We start from the raw sequence: 24,556 nt of genomic DNA, 5'->3' as shown, positions 1-24,556 counted from the left end.
GTATTCTCACCATTTAGACAATTTTGTCATGACTTGTCAAAGCCACACCAGAAAATGGTCAACACTGGTAAGTAAAGAAGTTGTATCTGTGTTCTTACGTTAATTCGCAGATCTTTTCTGTATACTAAGGAGCTTCAAACAGTCACATGGAGAAAGAACACCAAAGTTTATCATCAAAGTGGAGGGGAAACACCTGGTGCTGAAGTTAGATGACAACGATAGTAATTGCAGTCACTAACATTAATGAATGCTTATGGAGCCAGGCTTGTTCTAGGTGCTTTTAATGTATTGCCTCATTTAATTATCACATGAACCCTATGAGGGAGGTGCCATTCTTAGACCTATTTTACACATGAGGAAACCAAGGGACAAATAGACACAGTTCCCTGATTGATAGACAGTTGCCATCAATCAAGATATCCTATTTCCAGAGTCTAAACTCTTAGTCACAAATGTTAAGACTGTCATTTTATAAACAGGCAATGGATGCAAATTGTGCTTATACAGCAAAAGCGTATTTATAGCTTTTAAAAAGTCATTTTTTATATTGTTTTAAGAATAATTAAGTAATTTTCACTATAGGGCACAATAACACTAAAACCTTGATGTAACTTTGTCAACAGGGTCCAAATTGTGACATCACATGGAGTCAGGAGTACTGACAATAAGGCCCTTCTGTTACTTCTGGCAACAAACACCAGAGAGGGACTCTCTGACAGACTGGTCTTATTCCAAATCCAGTGTCTTACAGTGATGTCCCATTTTATGCTCTTGGTAGAGAACTGAGTAAAGTTCTATGAAGTACACACAACACTCTTCACATTTAGATCCTGGGCAGTCTTTCAGGGTAGTTGAGAAGTCTACATCATCATTTTTCTTAAAGTCCTTACTCCTCAGACAGATTCGCCAATGGAACTTGGTAACATTGTAATTCTCTCCCTAAAATATTTATTAGATATGACACAAAAAAGATAAAAGAATAAGAAAAGTTGCCACATCATTTGTCCCTTTTACTACCATTATGCTTTTATGGTAGCATAAAGGACTGTTCCCCTATTTCTTTTTACCCTGAATGACAGACAGGTAGCACAGAGGTAACAACCATGAGCTTTGGAGTCGGAGCCTATTTAAGTTTGAATCCTGGCTCCCTTCTCCATGTTACTGGCTGTCCAGCACCGGGCCAGTTCCTGGACTTTTCCAAGCTTCAGTGTCCCTGTCTCTAGCATGGAAGCAGTGCGACTGTGAGAACTGACTGAGACGATGCATGTCAAATGCTAAGCAAAGTGTACCTGGTTCAATGTCAACAAAAGGAGACCGCAAAAATCATCATTCATGTCAGTGGAAAGCGTATCAGGTATTTAATAATCCAGGAGATTTTTCTTCCCTTACATGATATTTAATATAAATGCCAAACTGGAAAAAAGTTACCAATAATGAAAAATCACATTTTCCTTATTCAATAATTTATCTAGAGAAAAAAAGGCCTAGCAGGAGAAAGAACACTAAAAAGCTCATCCAGAATTTATTTCAACTCTTAAATCTACAATTAAAAAAAGGAAGAGTAAAAACAAACCAAAATGCTCACCATGGATCGAATGCTGGTTGTCTTTTTGAGTGGTTGGTTCCAGAACTGCTCTCTGATGGTAGAGAAGAAACTCTAGTTGACACATTATTTTCATGGAAAGAATTGTCTGGACGTGGAGATGGCACTGAATAAAGAAAAAGTAAGTCACTGATGGACTTTTTTTTTTCTTTTAGACAGGGTCTCGCTCTGTCATCCAGGCTGGAGTGCAGTGGCGTGATCTCGGCTCAGTGCAGCCTTGACCTCCCAGGCTCAAACAATCCTCCTGCCTGAGCCTCCCGAAGTGATGAGATTACAGACATGAACCACCACACACGGCTGATGTACTCTTTTGGCCAAAGCAGTTTTCACATTATCCTACTGCATTTTCTCTAACACAAATAAAACAACAAACAAACATACAAAAATCCTCATCAGCCCTTCACATAACTTTTGTGTTTTCTGAGGGTGAAGGCATTCCAGGGAACCATGTCTGTCCATGCACTGCTTATGACACTAATTTGCAAGGGTTAATTAACACCAGGTAATATGTATTAAAAATGGTGAACTGACCTGCCAGCTGATAAAGAGAAGAACATTATATTTTCTTTCTCCTCTTTTTTTTTTTTTTTTTTTTTAAATAAGAGACTGTTACCCACGCTGGAGTGCAGCGGCACGATCATGGTTCGCTGCAAACTCCACCTCCCAGGCTCAGGTGATCTTTCCACCTTAGCCTCCTGGGTAGCTGGGACCACAGGTGCACACCACCACACCTGGCTAATGTTTTGTAAAGACAAGGTTTCACCATGTTGCCCAGGCTGGTCTCAAACTCTTGAGCTCAAGCGATCTGCTGACCTTGGCCTCCCAAAGTGTTGGGATTACAGACGTGAACCACCGCGCCCGGCCAGGGTATTTTCAAGTGTGAATCTCATAGCCCCTACCACCATTCCCTGCCACCGTTTTGGCATTCTTTGAAGTTAAAGCTTTCTTATCATAGACCAACAATGTAAAATCTATTCTTAGTTTGAAGTAATTAATATGTGTGCTGAAACAGACAAACTACAGTTTAAGCCTTGACACATGGGAGGTAGTATCACTCATGTTTTTAAACTAAATTACACAGAAATTTAGCTATTTCTACAAAAATATTATTTTTCTCTAAATTCTAAACGAACAGAAAAAGGTAAAATACAACATATGTGAATAAATACTTTTCTGCTTTTGGGGGGATAGTTATTAACTTTTTCTGTCAATTTCTAAGAATGGTTATAATAAAAATATACTGGAAATTTCACCACAAAAGGAATATACAGACTGTATATCAAGATAAATGACACAATTTCACTTGACTCTTGACCAGTAGGAATGAAAACGGGAAGCATTCTGGAAAGAAACATCTGTTATTTCAATGATACCACCAAATCTTCCTCTAGGACTTAGTAGTTATCATTGAAATGACAGATGTCTCCAGATGTTTCATCTAGTTAAATATTTTCCTTCTATATCTGAAATTTTAAAAATTAAAACATTCTACCTGCCAAGCTCTCACTACCCTCTCTACTAATGAGGTAGACATATGAAGTATTTCTCTGAATTAACCAATTTATTTTTTTTGCAATCAAAATAAAACCATGTTTCCAGAGATCAAAGACGAATTAATTTAAATCTCCATTAGCATTTTATATTAATGCATATTCTCCAGACATCTATAGAAATAATACACCTACGGTACATTTTGGAGGTAATGCTTCAGTGACAGAAGAAAAGGCTTTTGCACATGTATGCTATAATATTTTAATTAAATTAAATCTGAATTAAAAGTTTAGTCCCATAAAATTCTAAAGTGTAATCATGGTATCAGAAAAAAATGCATTAAATGGCATATTCAATCAATGCCTTATGCTTTTCCAAAGGTTGGACTGGAAGGGAAGGAACAGTGTAGCCTAATCATTAAATATACATTTAGTCCTAAATAACACTTCTGTGCATTTATTTAGCTGGAGTTCCTAATTAAAATGACTAAGCAGTTCTCCATGCCCCCACCCCAAATCCTGCCCCTTTCCAACTATCCTCTTAAAACAACAGAAATAGTGGGAAGTCAGGCAATGTGGGCATAGGAGGCTTTAGAAAGCTGTGGTGACTCTTGAAGGCTTTACAGGCCTTCTGATCCCAGGCCTTGCTCTTGGCCCTGTGGGCTTGCTGTCCATTTTCTCCACCAGGGTGTTGGAATGCCCAAGGGCTTTACAATCTATTATTGCATAGTTACTAAAAGGGATGGCCTTTGTCATTCAATGTCCCCTAAGTTTGTACAACCCCAAAAGCATCTGTTTTAGTTGTCTGTTAAATAACAAAGTACATTTTAGGCTGTGCAAGTACACTTGAAATTTTTCTTTAATTCAATCGACAAATACTTATGAAACTGTGCGAGGCAGTGTACTAGTCAATGAGAATAAAAAGAAGAGAAGATGGCCAGGCGCGGTGGCTCATGCCTGTAATCCCAGCACTTTGGGAGGCCGAGGCGGGTGGATCACAAGGTTAGGAGATCGAGACCACGGTGAAACCCCGTCTCTACCAAAAATACAAAAAAATTAGCCGGGCGCGGTGGCGGATGCCTGTAGTCCCAGCTACTCAGGAGGCTGAGGCAGGAGAATGGCGTGAACCCGGGAGGCAGAGCTTGCAGTGAGCTGAGATCGCGCCACTGCACTCCAGCCTGGGCGACAGAGCGAGACTCTGTCTCAAAAAAAAAAAAAAAAAAAAAAAAAGAAGAGAAGATGAAGAGAACTGAGTGTCTCTGAGGGGCTCACAACCTTGTGAGAGAGAACGACAGACAAAGAATCAGTGCAATGTGGTCAGTGTTACATCAGAGTTACAGACAAGGTGCGACAGACAGAACGGAGAAGACGTTTCACTCCATCTGGAACAAACTGTGGGAAGATATTATGCTGAAGAGGACCTTAAAGAAAGGGACAGAGACAAGCTGCTCCAGCAGGAGGAAGAGTACATTACAGGCCAGAGGAGGGCACAGCCTGTGCAGTCCCATAGGCTGGGTACCAGAGAGACCGGGGGGGTGGGGGAGAAAGTGGCTGGAGAGGATGGCAAGGGCCAGACCATGGGAAGTCTGGAATGACATCCTAGAGAATTCAAATTTTGTCCTGATGCCAATGCGAAGCCACCAAATGACTCTCAACAGGTGAGCGATAGGGGATTAGGGTAGGGTGGGGCGGGGTGGACAATGGGATGCCTTGCTCTATTTTTTTCCCCCTTGTAGCACCTAGTATCTTTTACTGTTCTATATAATTATTATGTTTAGTGTCCATCCCTCCTCCCGGGGAAGTGAGTTCCGTGATGGTGGAGAACTTTGGCTGTCTTGTTCACCAACAAGTTCTAAGCCAGAACAGTGCCAGACACACAGGTAACATCAATAAGTATGTTATGGCTTGACAGAAAGAAATGAGTGGTATGGTCAGAACACAGCTTCAGAAGGATCGCTCCAGTCACTATATTGATGGGTACCTTGGAGATAGGGAGACCAGTTAAAAGGCTACTCAAGGCCAATTCAGAAGCCAGGAGGGCCTGACTTAGCAGGAGCAGAGGCAGGGAGAACCGCTGGAAGGCAACAGTGTAGGTGAGAAGGCCGCTGGCCTGAGTCGGTGAAAGCAGTGTGCACATAAAGCGAGAGAGGGAGGACAGGGGAACCTGGTGAATGCCGGGGGTGGGCTTACCTCTGTAAAAGCTACCAACTCTCCTTGGCACAGGATCATTGTACATATGTCTGTTTTCTTTGGGGGCTGTGCCATCATCAGAGTGTGGGTCATGATACACTCCACCCTAAGGAAGGAAAGAAATTTATAAAAGTTAAGCCACACATTGATGAGAATATTGCCTATGACTTTTTTCTTGAGACAGAGTCTCACTCTGTTGCCCAGGCTATAGTGCAGTAGTGCAATCATGGCTTACTGCAGTCTTGACTGCCCCAGTTCAAGCAATCTTCCTGCCTCAGCTTCCCGAGTAGCTGGGACTACAGGCACACACTGCTACACCCAGCTAATTTTTTAAACTTTCTGTAGAGATGCGGTATTGCTATGCTGTCCTGGCTGGTCTTGAACTCCTGGACACAAGCAATCCTCCCACCTCAGCCTCCCCAAGTGCTGGGATTACATGTGTGAGCCACCTGGCCCAAATTTAGAACAGTACCTAATCAGTCTATAATTGACTTAATGATCTTTTTGAAAGAAAACTCAAAATTACGCCACAAGAAAAACTACTTACTTTATACGCCACTTCAACTTATTTGTGGGAGATTGGATATTAATACATTTTAAAAGCTAGGCAGTAATGATGTTGAACAAATGTTTACAGGCATATTTTATTGTGACATACCTCAGACTTCTGACGTGTATGGAAGGAAGAGGTGCCTTCTCTGGTGGTCTCTTTGACCGACGATCTTGCCACAGTCATCTCTGGAGGGAGCTGTTCTCCAGGCTAGAAGTAAAATTTAAAAGGATTTATAAGAGCATCCTGTTCCTAGGGATGGAACTCATCATGGTCTTTATTTGGTACAACTAGGACCATAACCAGCTAAAACAAAAAATGTTATTTGGCTAAAATACAAATGGTCCCATAAAAGTGAATAATCTGATGAATGTAATATAAGTCAAATTTCATACAGATGGAAAGTAAAATTCTCATTAACGTTAAGGCAAGCAGGGAACAAATTAGTCTGAAAATAGTTCAATTAATTACAAAAAAACAAAAAAAAATTACCCTTCTAATATCTAGACAGTCATGGTTCTGAGCGGCCCTCTGATTAGGAATTCTACTAGTTTATCTGAAATTTCTCTAGCAGATTTTAAGTCTGAGTTCTCCAAAATGAACTGTGCAGTTCCAAAAGTATTTTTCATGCAGGACTTATATGGCAAAGTCAGACGAAAATAAATGATTTTTGAATATATCAAGGAATAGAATAAGTCCTTTTAATAATTTCTGTGTTAAAATCCTCTAACTACTATAGTTTATGTGCTTAAATTCTTATCTTAACTTCTCTAGGATAACAGAACTTATGTTTCATGTATTTTCTAAAGCCAAATCATGAGAGTGCTCATCTCCAAAGACATACCACTATCTTTTTCTCTCAAGGAAGTGAGTCACAAGCTAAGAACAGTACTCGGTCCACAATGGTGTTCACTGAGGGGAAAAAACAGCATTTTCTATCATCAGAAAAAAAGATTAAGGAAGAAAATTACCAAGTCATTACAAGGAGTTCGCTGCATTGTATATCTGTATATTATGCACAGAAAAGGGCATTACCTTAAGCCTATGTGATATATCAAAAACATTTTATTTAAGATTTAAAATATGATTATTTTTCTTCCTCTCATCCCCCAAATGTACTCTGAGGATTCTGGGCAGGAATTCATCCAACATAGCCTTCCTTCTATTTTATGAAAATGTCTCATTTGACTTTTACCACCTGTACTTTTTACAAAGGCCTCTACAAAAATTATTTTAAGAAAACAAATTATTAACATCTAACATAAACTCAGTAAGAGTCTCTGTGCTTTTGAGGGTGGCCCAACACTTTGCATGGGAGTGATTCCTAGGATTCACTCACAGCTTAAGTTACTTTTCCAGCCTTCTGGTACCTTTGTGCTTTTAAACTTGTACTTTCTTGTAGCTGGGCACTGTACCTCCTGAACTGGCTTTCGCAGTCCGTAACAGATCTGTGCTTAGCCCACAGTAACTGTTTTTAATTCGCTTATGACCACCACGTTCACACAAATTCTTTTCCTGGAATTCTCAGAGAGCAATTTCTTTTTTTTTTTTTTGAGGCGGAGTCTGGCTCTGCCGGGGCTGGAGTACTGTGGCCGGATCTCAGCTCACTGCAAGCTCCGCCTCCCGGGTTCACGCCATTCTCCTGCCTCAGCCTCCCGAGTAGCTGGGACTACAGGCGCCCGCCACCTCGCCCGGCTAGTTTTTTGTATTTTTTAGTAGAGACGGGGTTTCACCGTGTTAGCCAGGATGGTCTCGATCTCCTGACCTCGTGATCCGCCTGTCTCGGCCTCCCAAAGTGCTGGGATTACAGGCTTGAGCCACCGCGCCCGGCCGAGAGCAATTACTTTTTCTAAGTTAAAAAGCTATTTGTTTTTCTGATTTCTTTTCCATTTTATACCATGCTGAATGCTAGCACACTTTACCCAATTTTCCCTTCCATGTCTCCTCTACGGGAAGCTGCCAGGAGATCTTTCTAGGCTCTGGATGCTCTTTCTCCTGACAGCGTCTCCTCAGGGCTCCTCTGACCATTCCTCTGACTCCACTTCCAGCCTCTGCAAATGGGCACCTCTTGCTTTCTCCTTTCACCTGGGTGCCAGACCATCTCTTTAGCCTCTTAGAGTACACTTCTGCTTAGAAGCCAAGGTCACTTCAAACTCAACGTGTCAGCAAGACACCAGTGGCAAGCAGTTGGCCTCAGTACCTGAAGCTTGCCTCATAATCCCAGCTCCATCCTGAACTAGTTGAATAAACTTGGAACAACTCACCCAATTTCTCTGAGTTTCGACATGCTCATCTGTGAAATGAAGGGGTTGAATTAGGTGACTTCAAAACTACTCTCTTTCACTCCAAACAGGAGGTCCTAGAAAAGAAACCATGAAGTCTTCCTTTTTCCTATATTCAATCCTTCAAATCACAAATCCTGTTGTTTTTACTTTTCAGTAGAAGATCCACTATGTTTCCCACTGGCACTAACTTAATCCCAAACATATTCTCTTCACCTCGTGCTTGAATTATTGCAAAAGCCACTCCAAATTTTGCATTTTTCACTCCAGCAAAGTGGAACAAGTTGCAATGCCCAAAGCACACCATGCTGTGTAACATCTGTTACCTTCCTTCTCCTTCTAATGCTCTTTTCTTCCTTCTTTCCTGAGGTCACTGTCACTTTCTTCCCAACCTTCCCGGAAGTCTCTGCTCAGGTGCCACCTGTTCTAGGAGCTCCCACAACTCACAATTTGTACTGTCTTGCTCCCTTGGCACAGTGGCATGCCTCTAGCACAGCAGCCAGAATGTAACCTCGCAGTAGTGGAACAGCCTATCTGTTGACAAGTGTCCCCTGCCAGCTCACACACTTAAGACAACAGGGACCCTATTCTTTTCATCTTTCTAGCTAGAGCTTTTCATGTTGCCTAGATCATGACATGCCTGAACATATCTTCACTCTTCAGCCTATTCAAAGCTTGTCTATACATCCCAGCCCAGAGCAAGACCTTCAGTTGCCCATAAAGCCATTTTTAACTACTTCTGCTCACAATGACCTCTCTCTATTCTCAATTCCTATTTATAGCCAGTGCCATATTGACTTTAGTCTTACTTATTTCATTGTTATCATGTATCACTTTATCTTCCCCAACAGCAGGTAAGTTTCTCAAGTGCAAGAGCTCTCTCAAGACTCTTTTGAGTGCCTGGGAACATCCAGCATAGAAAAGGTGCTCAATGTCCAAATATCAGCCTCCACAATCACAGAAGCAGCAGGAATAACTAAAATTTGTTAGATACTTACTTTGTGCCAGGCACTGGGCACAGTGCTTAATAGATGAAATCATGAGAACATTATTTTTAAAACACGCTCTACTGTAAGAAAGTAATTTTTTTTTTTTTTTTTTTTTTTGAGACGGAGTCTCATTCTGTTGCCCAGGCTGGAGTGCAGTGGCGTGATCTCGGCTCACTGCAACCTCCGCCTCCCAGGTTCAAGCGAAGGAATGCTACTTCTTTTAAGTAGGTTAGGTCAGTTCCAGAGTCTGACGATGAGTAAGATGGAGGAAGCATTATGCTAAAAATACTGTTTTAAGATTTAGAAACAATCCAAAAGACTGAAAATTAACATTTATCCTGGTATGAAGTTAAATTTATCTACAGTGGACAAATTTAAAACTTTTAAATCCAGTTAAAATATTGAGTAAGGTACTAGCAAAAGCTGTTGATTTAAGCAAATGTGGTTTGGAGAGATCAGAGAAAATACTCATGAATTCACACTGTATTTTAAGAAAAACTAAAACCTAACCCATACAGCTGATGAATTCTGTAATAAATCAAAATAGGATTCTCTCAACAAAGTATTCCAGAAAGGAACATTCAAGAAAAAAAAATATTACTAAAAACAAAATTTGACTTTTCTTGAGTACTCAACAGTTGATCTAAATAGATTTAAAACAAACAAACAAACAAACAAACAAACAAACAACAAAAAAACAGAGAGTAGGACAAGTATTGCTTCCCTAAATGCATCCTATCAAGAAAAGCACGATGTCCTGTAGTAGGGAAAATTATAGACAGACCCTCATCATATCCCTTGTACCACCTTCCCCTGAAGGGTCACCAGATTTGGTCAAGGTGCTCAACTGTACCTGGGGTGACAAGAGTTGCAGGCTGTTGGCTCTAGCTGCCATCCCTTGCCCTATGCTCAAGCTTCCATCCAAGCCTTTGGCTCTCACTTTGTCACGGGTCACATACATAGAATGCCTATGAGGACGTTGCTGGGAAGAAAAGGGGCTGGTGTAGCCCAGTCCATAAGAAAAAGATTCGTGAGGTGCAGACAGCGAATGGGAATGGCTACTGTCCATGTGCTCAGGCAGCTTTAATTCCTCCATTGTCTTAGAATGTCTGGTTGTGGTTCGACGTGAGTCCAGCGTTCCTTCATTTCGGTTATTTCTCCCAGAAGGGCTAAGCAAAGTTCTCGTGTCACTGTGTCTGGTGGGGGTTGGGCTGGTGGGAGAATTCAAGTCTAAGCAGCTAGATGGGAAGTACCTACTGGTACTGGGCTCCGCAATTTGGGCCCTGGCTTCAGAAAGGTTGCTCACAGACTTGGAGTCACTCAGTGCCCCATGGCTTTTGGCCTTGGTCCTGTAGGAGGGACTCCTAGAGGACTGGGGAATGGTGTCAATATAGCTATGCCGACTCTGCTTTTCATTGGGCTGCAGTGTCCCAGCTTTGCTTTGAGAGCTTTCCATGAATGAGTGGCGGTTCTGAGATCTGCTGTTCGACTTGAGGTACTTTGTCCCTGGGCCTTCTGAAGGCTTTGGGTCAATATTAAAATCAAACTCTGTTTTTGACTTGGCTTCTTTTGGGCTAAGAAGGTGTGGTATGTTGTTGTTGGTGAGATCTTTGCTGGTAGACCCAGACTGGCTGCTTGCTTGGTAGGTTTTGGTGTGCAATGGACTAAGACTAGCTCCAGCAAGGTTTCCATTTAGGAAGCTTTCATTGGCAGGGAGACCTTCGTCAGCCCGGGGCAGGCCTACACTCAGGTTCTGGATGTCTTTGCTGTTAGATCTGTGGTGAGACTGCAAAGCAGTACTTTTGCCGGCTTGGTTTCTATGTTAAAAACAAAAGAAGCATATCAGTTTCCCTCAATAGCTAACACACAAAAAGTATTGTTAAAAAGAAAGAACAAATACTTGAAACACCTGGAAGACTAAAAACATTAATTCTCTCAAGCATGTGCCTTCAAATAACAAGTAACCTATCAACAGCAATTAAGTTTCTTAGACCAACTCACTCTGCAACAAAGCACTGGCCTTGATGAAATTATTCTGGCACTGCTAAATGCTCAGCTAACTTGCTGTCAAAACAGTTTCTAAATGATAATCTGGTAAAACATGCTCTCATGATGTTTGTACTCGTATGAGTGTTTGTGATAGAATGACTGCTAAGAAGAGAGCTGAGCTATAAACTCTTTATAACTCTTCTGTCTGCTTGAATGCCAGAAGACAACATTTAGACTTAAAGGTTACTATGTTTCTTGAACTTCATTTTTATTTGTAAAACGTGTAGCCTGCCTCAGAGATATATACTCACAGCACATACACACAGACACCAATATCTCTTTTGCCTGCATAATCAAAGAATGAGAATTCTAGCAATGGACTTAATAAAAGAAAATGACCCTCTAAAAAGAAATGTAAACTGTCCAGTGAGGTTTGTTGGAAAACATGATGATCAATGCTTATGTCTTGGAGAAGTGGCAATTACTTGGGGCTCTTCAGATATCTCCTTGTACAGTAAACAGGAATCCTGTACTATACTCGATTACAGAGATCTGAAAGAGTTCATTTCTCTCCAAAAGACACAATTATTCTCTTTTTTATTTAACACTTCATTATCCTAGACGGACTGAGCCCTCATTTAGGACTTAAAGCTTCATTTCACACTTGGTTTAAAATACAAAATATAAATCCAGAGGAAAATCTTGTTCTCTATTTGAAGCTGAACCTGATACCATAGCAAGGCCAGTTTGTGCTACTATAACTATTGAAAGGACCTAATTGTAGCTTGGCACAGATTAGAATGTTTAAAAATGAATAATGATTTACACAATTCTGGTTTTACTATGCATTCAAAAAATTTTGCTGCAAATATTGCTATTGCTACAGATGGTCTGATTTGGGAGTGTTTTGATCCCATGACACACTAACTGGAAGTCACTTTTTTTGTTCATGTAGAATGGTAGTCTGTGAAACTCTGACTTTCAATTTTCCCCATGAGAACCTGCATGCTCAGCCATCAAATAACATAAGGACCCATTTCCTAGTCTACCTTTCAGTCAGTAATCTCTGCCAGAAAGCTACCTGAGAGTGTCAAAAAAAAAAAAAAAAAATCTGATATCAAGCAAGCCTGTGACAGTGTAGGGGGCCTCATCTCCTGAATGTACTCACTAATCTCTTCCAGTTAGGTCATTAGAATTATAGCATTAAATAAAAGGACACTTAAATAGGAGTACTAAATGGCAAAGCCCAGACCTAGAAAGGAATTACAAAGAAAAAAATGCTAAGTTTCACTTTCTGTTAAATTATATTAACAGAGTCTATCTCCAGATCAATAAAGTCCCTGTATCCTAAAGGCATCAGGTTTTAAACCATTGAGTTGTTTGCCAACTTGTATCTTGGTGACTGAAGTATCTCAGTGACTTTTCAAACCTAGTGATAGACTGTCTCATCCACAAATAGATCTAAGTGTGTTGGTTATTCTCCATTTGCCCAACCTCCAATCTGTCCTCCACCCCCATCAGCCCGGCCCTGGGCCTCAGGAACCCAATGCTGCAGATTGTCACCCACGCTTCCTAGCCAGTTAGCTTCTGGTTGGGCTTAGCAGTGGAAGGCATCACAAGACAAGAGGAGAGAGGGGCTGGGGGATGTCTTCCCAGCTCCTTCCCTGCAGGCATCTGTACCCTGACTCAGATTGTGGCTGTGTCCTTCTAGATGACAGCTTCTACAGGGTGGCTCTTCCGGCCCAGGTCCAGCTCTCCCTGGATTCTCAGAACCCTATTTCATCCCCATTCCCCTTCAGGCCTAGAAATAGTAATTGTAAACAGATAACATGTACAGATATTGGGAAACGTCCTCAGCTCATGAAGACCAAAAAGGGACAGAGAACAGCAAAGGCAGCTGCTTGAGCCTTTCAAACTCTTAGAAACACTGTTAGCAATGTTGAGCAGAAACGTACTTGTGGATCTTAGGAAGAACACATTCAGAGCAATGTAAGAGACAATTCTAACATAAAAAGAGAGGTTATCCAGTTAAGGTAAAACGTGTCAAAGCTTTACATTTTCCGTAAGTGTACAAAGAGCCTAAACTGCCATTCAGAGTGTTTGTGTCTTAGGATTAGTTGGAAACTACTGAGCTTTGCACATAACGCCTATGTAGAAAGGGCATCATACTGTCTTTGCATCAGAGCTCTGCCAAAGCGCAACAATAAAAAACAGCTTTGAAAATTCCATAGATCTCTTTGACACACAACTGTAAGGAATCTGTGTTAAACTGCCAACTAGTTAAAAAATTTTTGCATACAAAGTCTTCTTAAATAGTTGCAGGATGGATGGATGGATAGATGATGATTTAGTTAAAGTAAGTTTTAAAAGCAAATGTCGAAGGTGCAAAGCTACATTTTGATGGAGAAGGCTGGTGCAGGACCGGGAGAGTGGCAGTGTGGGGCAGCTGATGCACCATTGCACCGTGTCCATGGTGAGCAGAACCTCAGCAGAGCCTGAGGGAGATAGGCAGGGACTAAGTAACTCAAGAGTCCACTGCCTCTCCTAGAGAGAAAGAATTTAGAAGACAAGGTATGCAACAGCATGTTTGTGTCTCCAGATACAAGGCAGGGGAGTTTGTACGTGGCAACCAATGTGATATGGTGCTGTGAGCATCTCTAAAACGGTCCTGTGAAGTCTTAGGGAGCCATCGTTTGTGTTGAGATTCAAGCTAGAATTAATGTCTCTAAAAAAAAAGTTTCCATGGAATAAGTATGGACCATAGACCAGTGTGGAGCAAAAGCCCTCAGATACATGTAAAATGTGGTAAGATCATTCCTAGAAAAAGCATTTAAGACATTTTCTTTAATATATTCAATACAGTGTCAAGACCTGAAAATGAATTCTTCCAGAGATTTTAAATTTACTTATAATTTCTATTCTCCTCTATTTCAAAAGGGGACTTGGGAGGACTCCTCAAGGACCCATACAAATCATATCTTCTGTATCTGCTGAAAACATCATCACCAAGCACATCTTCCTTAACAGATCCCTAAAGAGGTTCCCAAGGAGAGCCTCAGGTCCCCACTGGTTAACTCCAAGAAATCTCTCTCAAGTGAGTCACTAGAAGACAAATACACAGCCTTTTTTCACAGTATGGGTTACATCACTAATCACTGTAGCACAAATCAAAAACTTATTATCAGTCTACTGAACTTTATATCATTGGGATAATTTTTCGGTGTAAACTAAAGGACCTAAGAGACAATTAAGGTAGAAGGGAGATAAAAGCACCTGAACTGAGAGTAACCCCAAAGAAGACACAGGACTAATGTGCACCTCCTAAATGCAAAGGAGCAACCAAATGATGACTCCTATTCCTTGACTTAGTGTCCTAAAAATTTCATGGCAACAAACAAAGAAAGCCAGCTAAGAATGGTCCATAAGATGTAAGGGGAAACAAACTGAAACCAGTCATTTTCAAGAAGAGTAAACAGCTCTAAAATACAATTACACTATCACAGTTAAGCACAGAAAACATATGATAAATGGTTATCATCAATTTATGGATGCTCTCCCAGACCTAAATAGTATCAGATCTTGAGCTTTCAAAAATCTGATCTGTTAAGAACAACTGAATGGCCAGGTGTGGTGGCTCACACCTGTAGTCCCAGCACTTTGGAAGGCCGAGGCAGGCCAATCGCTTGAGCATAGGAATTCTCCACATAAGCTACAAAAATTAGCCAGCCATGGTGGCACATGCCTGCCATCTCAGCTACTTAGGAGGCTAAGGTGGGAGGATCGCTTGCCAGGAAGGCAGAGGCTGCAGTGGGCCATGATCGCACCACTGCATTCCAGCCTGACCAATAGAGCAAGACCCTGTCTCAAAAAAGAACAATTGTTCTATATGGAAGGAAAATTTGGGGTTGGGGGTGGGAAGAAAATTTATATTAAAAAAGCGGCCTGGCGCGGTGGCTCAAGCCTGTAATCCCAGCACTTTGGGAGGCCGAGACGGGTGGATCACGAGGTCAGATCAAGACCATCCTGGCTAACCTGGTGAAACCCCATCTCTACTAAAGAAATACAAAAAACTAGCTGGGCGAGGTGGCGGGCGCCTGTAGTCCCAGCTACTTGTGAGGCTGAGGCAGGAGAATGGCGTAAACCCAGGAGGTAGAGCTTGCAGTGAGCTGAGATCCGGCCACTGCACTCCAGCCTGGGCGACAGAGCGAGACTCTGTCTCAAAAAAAAAAAAAAAAAAAAAGCTTCATATTAGGAATTATTGTTTTCAGCCAGATGCGATGGCTCATGCCTATAACTCCAGCACATGGGGAGACTGAGGCAGGAGGACTGTTTGAGGCCAGGAGTTTGAGACCATCCTGAACAACACAGTAAGAACCCATCTCTACGGAAAATTTAAAAAATTAGCCAGGCATGATGGCATGCTCCTATAGTCCCAGCTACTCAGTAGGATGAGGTGGAAGGGTTGCTTGAGCCTGGGAGTTCAAGGCTGCAGTGAGTTATGATCATGCCACTGCACTCTAGCCTAGGCAATAGCTCAAAGGCCCTGTCTTCTAAATAAACTAAAAAATAAAAATAAAGAATCATTGTTTTCTACTTATCTTGTAATAGTAGATGAGAGAAACTATTTCCTAACTATTTCCATAATCCAATGCCCCAGATGACAAGATCAGCCTCTTGGGAGATGAAGGAAAACAGGGAGACCATGACTAGGACACTGTCCTCTTGGACATGCAACCAACAGAATTGAGGAACGTCAGGTCTGAAAGACAACCTGATTGTATGGCCCAAATCCCGTGTGTGTGTTTTTCAGGAAACAGGCTTTGAAAAAATTATGCTGAAAAATCATATTTAAAGAGCAACAATTTTAATCACTGACTTTACTATTTCCATATTCTTAATCTTATGAAAAATTAATTTCGCAACTCAATGATTAAAAGACAAGAGCAATAAAAACACAAGACCCCTCTGTAGAGCCAGATCTACTTGGTCTAGTCACAAAGATTACACTAGGTACATTTCCATCCACCATCTGTGTTTGGCATCCTCTTCTCTCTCCAGGAATCCCCTTGCCTTCACCCATCTTTCTTCCTCCAGGCATCACTGATGGGTCTCATTCACGCAGAATATTCTAGCTCTTGAGGCTGTAAACCCCCTTAGTTGCTAACCCAATGCTACCTTTCCCAGGGAATGCATAGGTTTCCATCATATACTAGTTAAAGATAAGAAAGTCTTTAAGACCCACACAACTCCTTAATTGTGGTTCTGAATCATGCAATAAGCATAAGGAAGATATTTTTGAATAAAGAGGGCTTTCCTTCTTTTCTCTAATTGCATCATTTAAGCAGCCACCTCCTCCACCTACTTGTAAGACCAACACTGCATCTGTATTTCCTTAAAAGGGAATATTTACCTATTAGACAATGTGCTGCTTTCCACATGGTAAGGTTTTCTTTTTGCTGACCTTGAAGGAGAACGATCCAGAAGTCTCTGGGTTTGAAATGTAGGGTGATTCAAACACTGTTCTGTCAAGTATCTGTCAGCTGGGTCCAACTTCAGTAAATTCTTAGGAAATAAAATTTAGGATTGTTAAGAACATTACAAAGTAAAATTTAAGTTCTAATAAAAACCTTATTTTTTTCCTCGTAAAAGAAATACACAGTCATTGCAGAATATCAAGTAAACACAGTTTGGGAAATAAAAAAAGACTATCTAAATCACCTATAATCTCATTATCATTTCCTCTTGGTATATATGATCCCAGCCCTTTCTTGCATATCCTAAATACATATTTTCTCTTATAAAATATACACACAGTTTTGTACCCTGCACTTATCATTAATCAAAATCACTTTTACAATATAATTAAAAATTTAAAGTATATTTTTAATTACATAGATATTCACTTGAAAGAATATACATTTTTAATCTTTCTCTTATTCCCTAGAGACCCAGTTCTCTTTTCTGGAGGCAGCCTAGGTTACCAGTTTCTTGGGCATCCTTCCATAGATATTCTCTATACATATCTTTATCTGCTCCTTTTATTTTACCCACATAGTAGTACACACATAATAGCCAGAATTTAGCTTTCTTCCCACTTGACATAAGATCTTAAGAAATGATTCGGGGCTGGGTGTGGTGGCTCACATCTGTAATCCCAGCACTTTGGGAGGCCGAGGCAGGCGGATCATCTGAGGTCAGGAGTTTCAAGACCAGCCTGACCAGCATGGTGAAACCCCGTCTCTACTAAAAATACAAAATTAGCCGGGCATGGTGGCTCATGCCTATAATCCCAGCTACTCAGAAGGCTGAGGTAGGAGAATCGCCTGAACCTGGGAGGTGGAGGTTGCAGTGAGCCGAGATTGTGCCATCGCACTCCAGTCTGCACAACAAGAGTGAAACTCCGTCTCAAAGAAAAAAAAAAAAAAAAAAATCATTCTGTATCAGCAAAGAGCCTCAACTCTAATTTTTTGGTTTTAAAGTTTCTTCTTCTATGTTTTTTTAACTTTTAAGTTCAGTATTTGGAAGGAAAACTTTTTTAAGACTAAAATAGAGCTAATATAATTACTGCAGCTAGTCTTAAGGTTATTAGGGGCTTGAACTAATTCTGGTGACTTATACCCCACTAAATTGACTGACAGGATGAGATGGCCATTTTAGGTACTTATATGTGGACAAAATTAACACGGCAGCTTTAGAGAATGGCAAAGAGAATATTTCTCTTTGAAATATTCAAAGAAGGGATAACTGGTATTTTTCATTTTTCAAATTTGTTTTCAAAAAAAGCTAAAAAACAAAAGGAATGATTCTATTTATATAACATTCGATAATAACAAGGCAATACTAATCTTTGGTGACAGAAGTCAGAACTGGTTTTGGGGTGGGGGGGTGGCATAAAGCCTGGAAAGGGGCATAAGAAGGTTTCCAGGGTGTTAGTAATTTTCTCTGTCTCCATCTGGGTAGAGTTATACTAGTATGTTTACATTATAAAAAGTAACTGACATATAGATATAATTCGTGCACCTTCTGAAAGGACATGTCAATAAAAATATTTACTTAAAGAAATCTGATGGTAAAGATTAATAAATAGGAATTTGAATGTTTAACTTCTAAACTGGCAGAAGCACAGGATGATTCGGGTTATCTTTCTACTTTTATTTGTGCTAGCTTTTAATCAGGTACCATACCGATGCTTGGCAATTATATTTGGTAATGATTTTAACAAAAACATTCAATTATTATTATTATTATTATTTTTGAGACGGAGTCTCGCTCTGTCGCCCAGGCTGGAGTGCAGTGGCCGGATCTCAGCTCACTGCAGGCTCCGCCTCTCGGGTTCACGCTATTCTCCTGCCTCAGCCTCCGGAGTTGCTGGGACTACAGGCGCCCACCACCTCGCCCGGCTAGTTTTTTTGTATTTTTTTAGTAGAGACGGGTTTCACCGTGTTAGCCGGGATGGTCTGGATCTCCTGACCTTGTGATCCGCCCGTCTCGGCCTCCCAAAGTGCTGGGATTACAGGCTTGAGCCACTGCGCGTGGCCTCAATTATTTTTAACTAAAGAAAGATGAAAGGCAGAAAACATGAAATTGTATTTAATTCCATGTTCCTATTTTATTCTATTCACATTTTAAAAGTTACCAAATTATTGAGGTCCCAATCCGTGAGGACTGACTGTGTGAAAAAGCGTACTGACAAAACCTACCTGATTTAAGTTATAATTTATGCCTAATTAAACAAAAGGCTTTGAGGGTTCTTTTTGAGGGTAGCATTTCTCAATCTGCGTTCAGAAGAACACTAGAGCTTTAGCATTTTATAAAAAACAGTATTCAGTATTTAATTAAATTTGGAAAATAGTGGATAAGACAGAAATGCTTCTTTACTGTGATATTTCTGAACGCCTTTATAGATTAATGAATGTTGTGCATCTCTACAAAAGGTTGTATGGTATGTGGCCTTTCCGAAACGTCACACCCTCCTCCCCCACCTCCACCCCCACACCTATGTACGTTTTGTTCCCTGGAACACAGATTAACATAGTTTAAAGCACGGCAAAGTTCTGAGAATACCACTCGAAAATTTCCGACTGTGCTAAGTATGCCTTTCAAAGGCTCTATGCACAGTGTAACCTCTACTGATTTTGACAGTTGACTGACTGGGCATAAAATAAAATTGATCCATTAATAAGTGTTCTTTGAAGGTCTACTATCAAATAACCAACACTTGCTTGTGCACTTCTGGCTGCAGTGAAAGCTGGAGAAATATGAAAAATAGTTCCCACTCAAGGAGCCGACTGTCTACTGGAGAAAAAAAAATAAACTTGAATAAAGAAATTTGAGAATGCTTTTAGAGTACAGAGCAGAAAGACTTTTGGACAGGGAGGGTAGCATAAGGAAGAACACTCAGGCCACAGCATTAGCAATCATCCTGATATGTCTAAAGTAGAGCCAGAAAGAGTCTGGGAGAAAAAGAGAAAAATTAGATTCACTGATCAAATCTGTGTAGGCGATGGGAGGCTTCAAATACCATGTCAGAAAAAATTGTTGAATTTCTTCTTTCAACATTGATTTTAAGATTTGTTTTAAAACCTTATGCTTGAACAGCTCTTGCATGCTAACAGATTTTTATTATTCTGTCCATTTTAAAAATATCATTTAGGGATCTCATGATTCTGTCTAGATGGACTGTGACAAGACCAGATCCCATTGTAATTTTAAATAAGTTACACGCCTTTTAATATGACATAGTTCCCCATTATTTGCCATTCCACATCTCCTAACATTTCATTCATAAAAGCAGGCTATGGTCACATGTAGACATAAAAGATTCCACAAATCAAAAGATATTTTATAGAGATAACATCGATTTGCCTTACCTTCATTAGGTCAAGTAGAACACTATTCAAAATTCCAAGGTATCTTCTTTCCAAGGACTGAGGATGGTTAACAGCTGGAAACTGTGAGACACACACAAAGCGAATGTTAACATTTGGGGAAGGATATGTTGTGCACGTGCTTGTGAGTGCTGCAGAAGGGAACAGATAAGCAAAAATGCCAATCCCAGTCAAATTCATACTTGTATATTACTTTTGTTGTCTATGTATTGTTATTTTATATTTTTTGAGACGGAGTTTCGTGCTGTTGCCCAGGCTGAAATGCAATGGCGTGATCTCGGCTCACTGCAACCTCCGCCTCCTGGGTTCATGTGATTCTCCTGCTTCAGCCTCCTGAATAGCTGGGATTACAGGTACCCGCTACCACTCCCGGCTAATTTTTTGTATTTTTAGTAGACATGGGGTTTCACTATGTTGGCCAGGCTGGTCTCGAACTTCTGACCTTGTGATCTGCTTGCCTCAGCCTCCCAAAGTGCTGGGATTACAGGCGTAAGCCACCACACTCGGCCGTCTATGTATTTTTATATGGATTAATAGGACTGGGTGTCAAATAATAGGAAAACTCACAGGTGAAAGATGATACTTAAATCTAGGCAGACAATACTAAGGCATGTGAAACAAACTAAAATATAAAAATTTGAACTAATTATGTAGTAAAATAGAATATCATCTGTTTATACAAACAATTCAGTTCTAATGCAGTGTATACATAATTTGCTTAGATACATGATTCTTAATTACTGAGAGTAACTGAGGATCTAGCAGAAAGTATATGATAAGACATCAAATAGTATTCTTACAGCTTTTTAACAATAACATACCATTTACTCTTGAAAACAGAGAAGTAAAAAAAGAAAGTAAGTGGCCAGTACCTAAAAGGTCATGAAAGTAGAGAGTGAATTCAGATACACATTCTATCATTGCTTTTTTTTTTTTTTTTTTGAGACGGAGTCTCACTGTGTTGTCCAGGCTGGAGTGCAGTGGCGCGATCTCGGCTCACTGCAAGCTCCACCTCCCGGGTTCACGCCATTCTCCCGCCTCCACGCCATTCTCCCGCCTCCACGCCATTCTCCCGCCTCAGCCTCCGAGTAGCTGGGACTACAGGCGCCTGCCACCACGCCCGGCTAGTTTTTTGTATTTTTTTTTAGTAGAGACGGGGTTTCACTATGTTAGCCAGGATGGTCTTGATCTCCTGACCTTGTGATCCACCCGCCTCAGCCTCCCAAAGTGCTGGGATTACAGGCTTGAGCCACCGCGCCCGGCCTCTATCATTGCTTTTAATATGCTCTTATAATAACCTGTTTTCAAATTCTTCCTTTTTTAAAGTTGAATCGAAGACAAACATAGGTTCCTAGATTAACAAATGCATTTTTAAAGAAAATGAGGGGAAGAGGTCAAGTTTATTTAGATGTGCTTTCTGTTCTTTCCACTGCCAACTCACATTCTGCAACATCTGGTGGATGTTAAAGTATTGGGTAATATGACTGGCAGAGCCTAGTGCCATTTCCCTTCCAAATGTCAGGGCTAGTCTGCTTCCATACGTTATTTTCTCTATACCAACATGCAAGCATTTCAAAGTACTGAAATCCTTAAACATGCTAAATAAGTAAATGGGAGGACTAATTACATAGCAAAATTTCAAACTAAGATATTTAAGGATTATGACATCATCTCCACACCATGCTCTGGATAGCAGGAGACAAAAAATACAGGTAAGACCCAAACCCTGCTCTTGAGGGATCTGCTGTCTGGTTGGGAAAGCAATCAGTGTTAAACTGTGCAATCATAAATTCTAATTGAAGCTCAGAGAAAGGAAAGACCAAGATGGTTTATGGCCATGGAAGAAATAACCCATAGGTAATATCTGAACTGGGTTTTGAAAAATACGAAAAATGTGAAGACAGAGAAAAGTAGGACAGCACCTTCCAGATAGAGGAGTAGAAGGAATAACATGAACTCAACACAGATGCACAGGCAATAACCTAAAACTGATTTCTGAGGGAAGTGATGTTATATGAGGCATTTTGGATATATTATTCTTATTTTAGAGATGAAGAAGGTGACAAGCAGAAAGTTCAAATAACTGGTTCAAGGCAAGTTACATAATTAAACAGCAGAACTAGTATTTGCACCCAGTCTTGTGATCCAAACCCACACTCTTTCTAAACCTAGGTGCCTCTCCTAAGGGAAGTACAGAGGTTTCCTTTGATGTTACTGGAGCATTAAATATCAGCCCAAAGAGAAAGACACCTACCATGCTATGATAGAAGACCCTATACTAGTACATGTTAATATTTTGTGTATGAGGTCTATCTTATGCTACCAGATACTGCCTTCTTTTTTCTAGCAGTGAAATTTCATTGATAAGAAAATTAATGCTGAAAGTCAAAAGGTATTAGAAATATTACAATAAAAAATGACCAAGCAAACTCCTAACTTCAAAGAATTTACATGCATTTGAATGAGACCTACCATTCTAATATGAAATAATTCAACAGATAGCCAAAACTCATACATAGAAGCTTAAAATATATCTCAATCAGTCTTGTTTCTTTCTGAATCACTTGGCCAATTCAATCCAATCCAATCCAATGCAATCCAATGAGAATGCTTCTTTGCTGAGTACTATGTGTGAGATTCTGGTCTAGACATTTTACAAATAATATTTCATCTTTACACCAATCCAATCAGGCAGTCTTTTGGTTATCATCATTTTACATGAGAAGAAACAGAGGCACAGGATGGTGAAATAACTTCCTGGCATCATTCAAAATAGTAAATATGGAGCCTTGAACCCCAACAGTCTAACTCCACAGTCTAGGCCCTATACTATGGGGGCATCAATTGTTACTTTATCCCAATAATGCAAACCACTATAAGCAACATCTTGTAGATTTTCCTGTCTCTATACAACTAAATCCAAATGCACATCACAATGGACGGGTTACTGGTCAGTCCATGGTGCACAGCAGATGTAGTTTACATGTCCCATGTGCTTAGCTATCTGTTGTAGACATTTTCAAATAACATCATGAAAGAAAATTTCTCCCTCAAAAGATATTGTCAAGCCTCCAAAGAGATTAAACTAATTTAGTTAAAACACCACAAACACTTTCAGACTAAAATGTGAAAGTATTAAGGTTTATAAAAGTCAAAGTGTGATGGAGGCAGCAATTTCCCTGAAGGATATTTGTAAGCAGCATTATCATACGCTGTCTGGAATTTTATAGACCATATTGTTTAGGGAAGAAGACTATGAACAAATAGGACCACAGACAAATGAGAAAGAGATATTCTTTGTGTGGCCTATCTGATCGAAATGCTCCTCGTTCTTCAATATCCATTTCAAATGTCAAATGCTTCATAAAGCCTTCTCTAATGAATCCCCAATGATGATTTCTAACTTTCCAGAATATGTGACACTCTCATGGTCTAAACCATACGGAGATACATTAGAAAACCATACAATGAGGTAAGCAATGCAGTACTTTATTATATACCACATTTTCTTATAAATTGTATTGTTTTCTAATTATTTCATGGATGGAAGTCTTAATTCTTCAGCTAGTTTATAAGTTATCAAGGCCAAGCAGCATGTCAGATCTGTTTATACTCTCTTCAGAGAATCCAGCATAGAGCCTCATTAACCAGGCCAAGAACAAGTCAGCCAGCAAACCAGGCTTAATGTTCCAGCAGTTAATGTTAAAATCCTGAGCTCAAATATTTAATCATTCAACACTATTCAGCCTAGCAGGCACTATTCTAGGTGTGCTGCAAATACAATGGTGAACATTAACAGTTCATTTCCTCAGGGAATTCATTAGTCCAGTGAGGATACATATTTGCAAACAGCTACTTAAAGGAGAATGCAATGGGTGCTACAAAAGAGGTATGACCAGAGTGTTATGGGGTCACCAGTTTCCCCTCGAATAGTCTAGAAGGTCTTCATGGAGGGAGGACATTTGGCCTGAGTCTAGAAGAGGAAGAAGGAGGAGAAGAAAGAGGGGTGAGTGTTGGGAGCATTATAGAGATGGAAATGCAGAGTATAAAAGCAATATGTCGAGGAAATGGTGAGAGGTTCAATGTGGCCAAAGAGCACACACTGGGCCGGGGGGAGGCAGAAATGAGGCTGGAGGACTAAGAAGGGGTTTTTAAGCTACCCTAGAGAGTTTAAACTTTATCAGTAACCTTGTAGAGGTTTCTCAACAAAAAAGAGAATTGTGTGGTTTGAGAAATGTGAGAAGGCTGAAGTGAAAAGAGAAAGATCGGGGGATCTATTTGGGGTGGTCAAAGGTTAGGTAAAGGTAAAAGGGTAAAAGCAGCATGAGAGATGGAGAGAAAAGAAATACAGTTAAGCTTGAATGCTGATGCCACAGACTGGTTAATCACTTCTCAGATATGTAGTGAGTACTTACTGGATATGGTAGTTTCTGTGTTAAATGCTGGAAACACATCTGTGATGTGATAAAACCATTGATTTCTGCCCTTCAGAAACCTATATTCTAGTGTGGGAGGACTAGATAGTTAATAACAAGTAAAGAAACAGACAAAATAATTCCATACTGTGGTAAGTTC

General features: G+C 40.3%; 1 protein-coding gene across 1 annotated transcript in view; it reads right to left on the bottom strand.

Annotated features, from left to right (window-relative positions):
- Window positions 1-24,556, bottom strand: part of CDKL5 (cyclin dependent kinase like 5) — a 211,346-nt gene that overhangs the window by 20,758 nt on the left and 166,032 nt on the right. Inside the window, exons 10-15 of the mRNA XM_030934364.1 lie at window positions 19,964-20,044; window positions 16,504-16,655; window positions 9,958-10,921; window positions 5,942-6,043; window positions 5,284-5,389; window positions 1,586-1,709 (exon numbers count right to left, since the gene is read on the bottom strand). Of these exons, the coding sequence (XP_030790224.1) occupies window positions 1,586-1,709; window positions 5,284-5,389; window positions 5,942-6,043; window positions 9,958-10,921; window positions 16,504-16,655; window positions 19,964-20,044 (1,529 nt within the window). The remainder of the gene's footprint in view (window positions 1-1,585; window positions 1,710-5,283; window positions 5,390-5,941; window positions 6,044-9,957; window positions 10,922-16,503; window positions 16,656-19,963; window positions 20,045-24,556) is intronic.

This window comes from Rhinopithecus roxellana, chromosome 7, assembly GCF_007565055.1.
Source record: "Rhinopithecus roxellana isolate Shanxi Qingling chromosome 7, ASM756505v1, whole genome shotgun sequence".
NCBI lineage: Eukaryota > Metazoa > Chordata > Mammalia > Primates > Cercopithecidae > Rhinopithecus > Rhinopithecus roxellana.
Note: the sequence above shows the minus strand (reverse complement) of the source record. Positions and strands in the feature narration are given on the sequence as shown.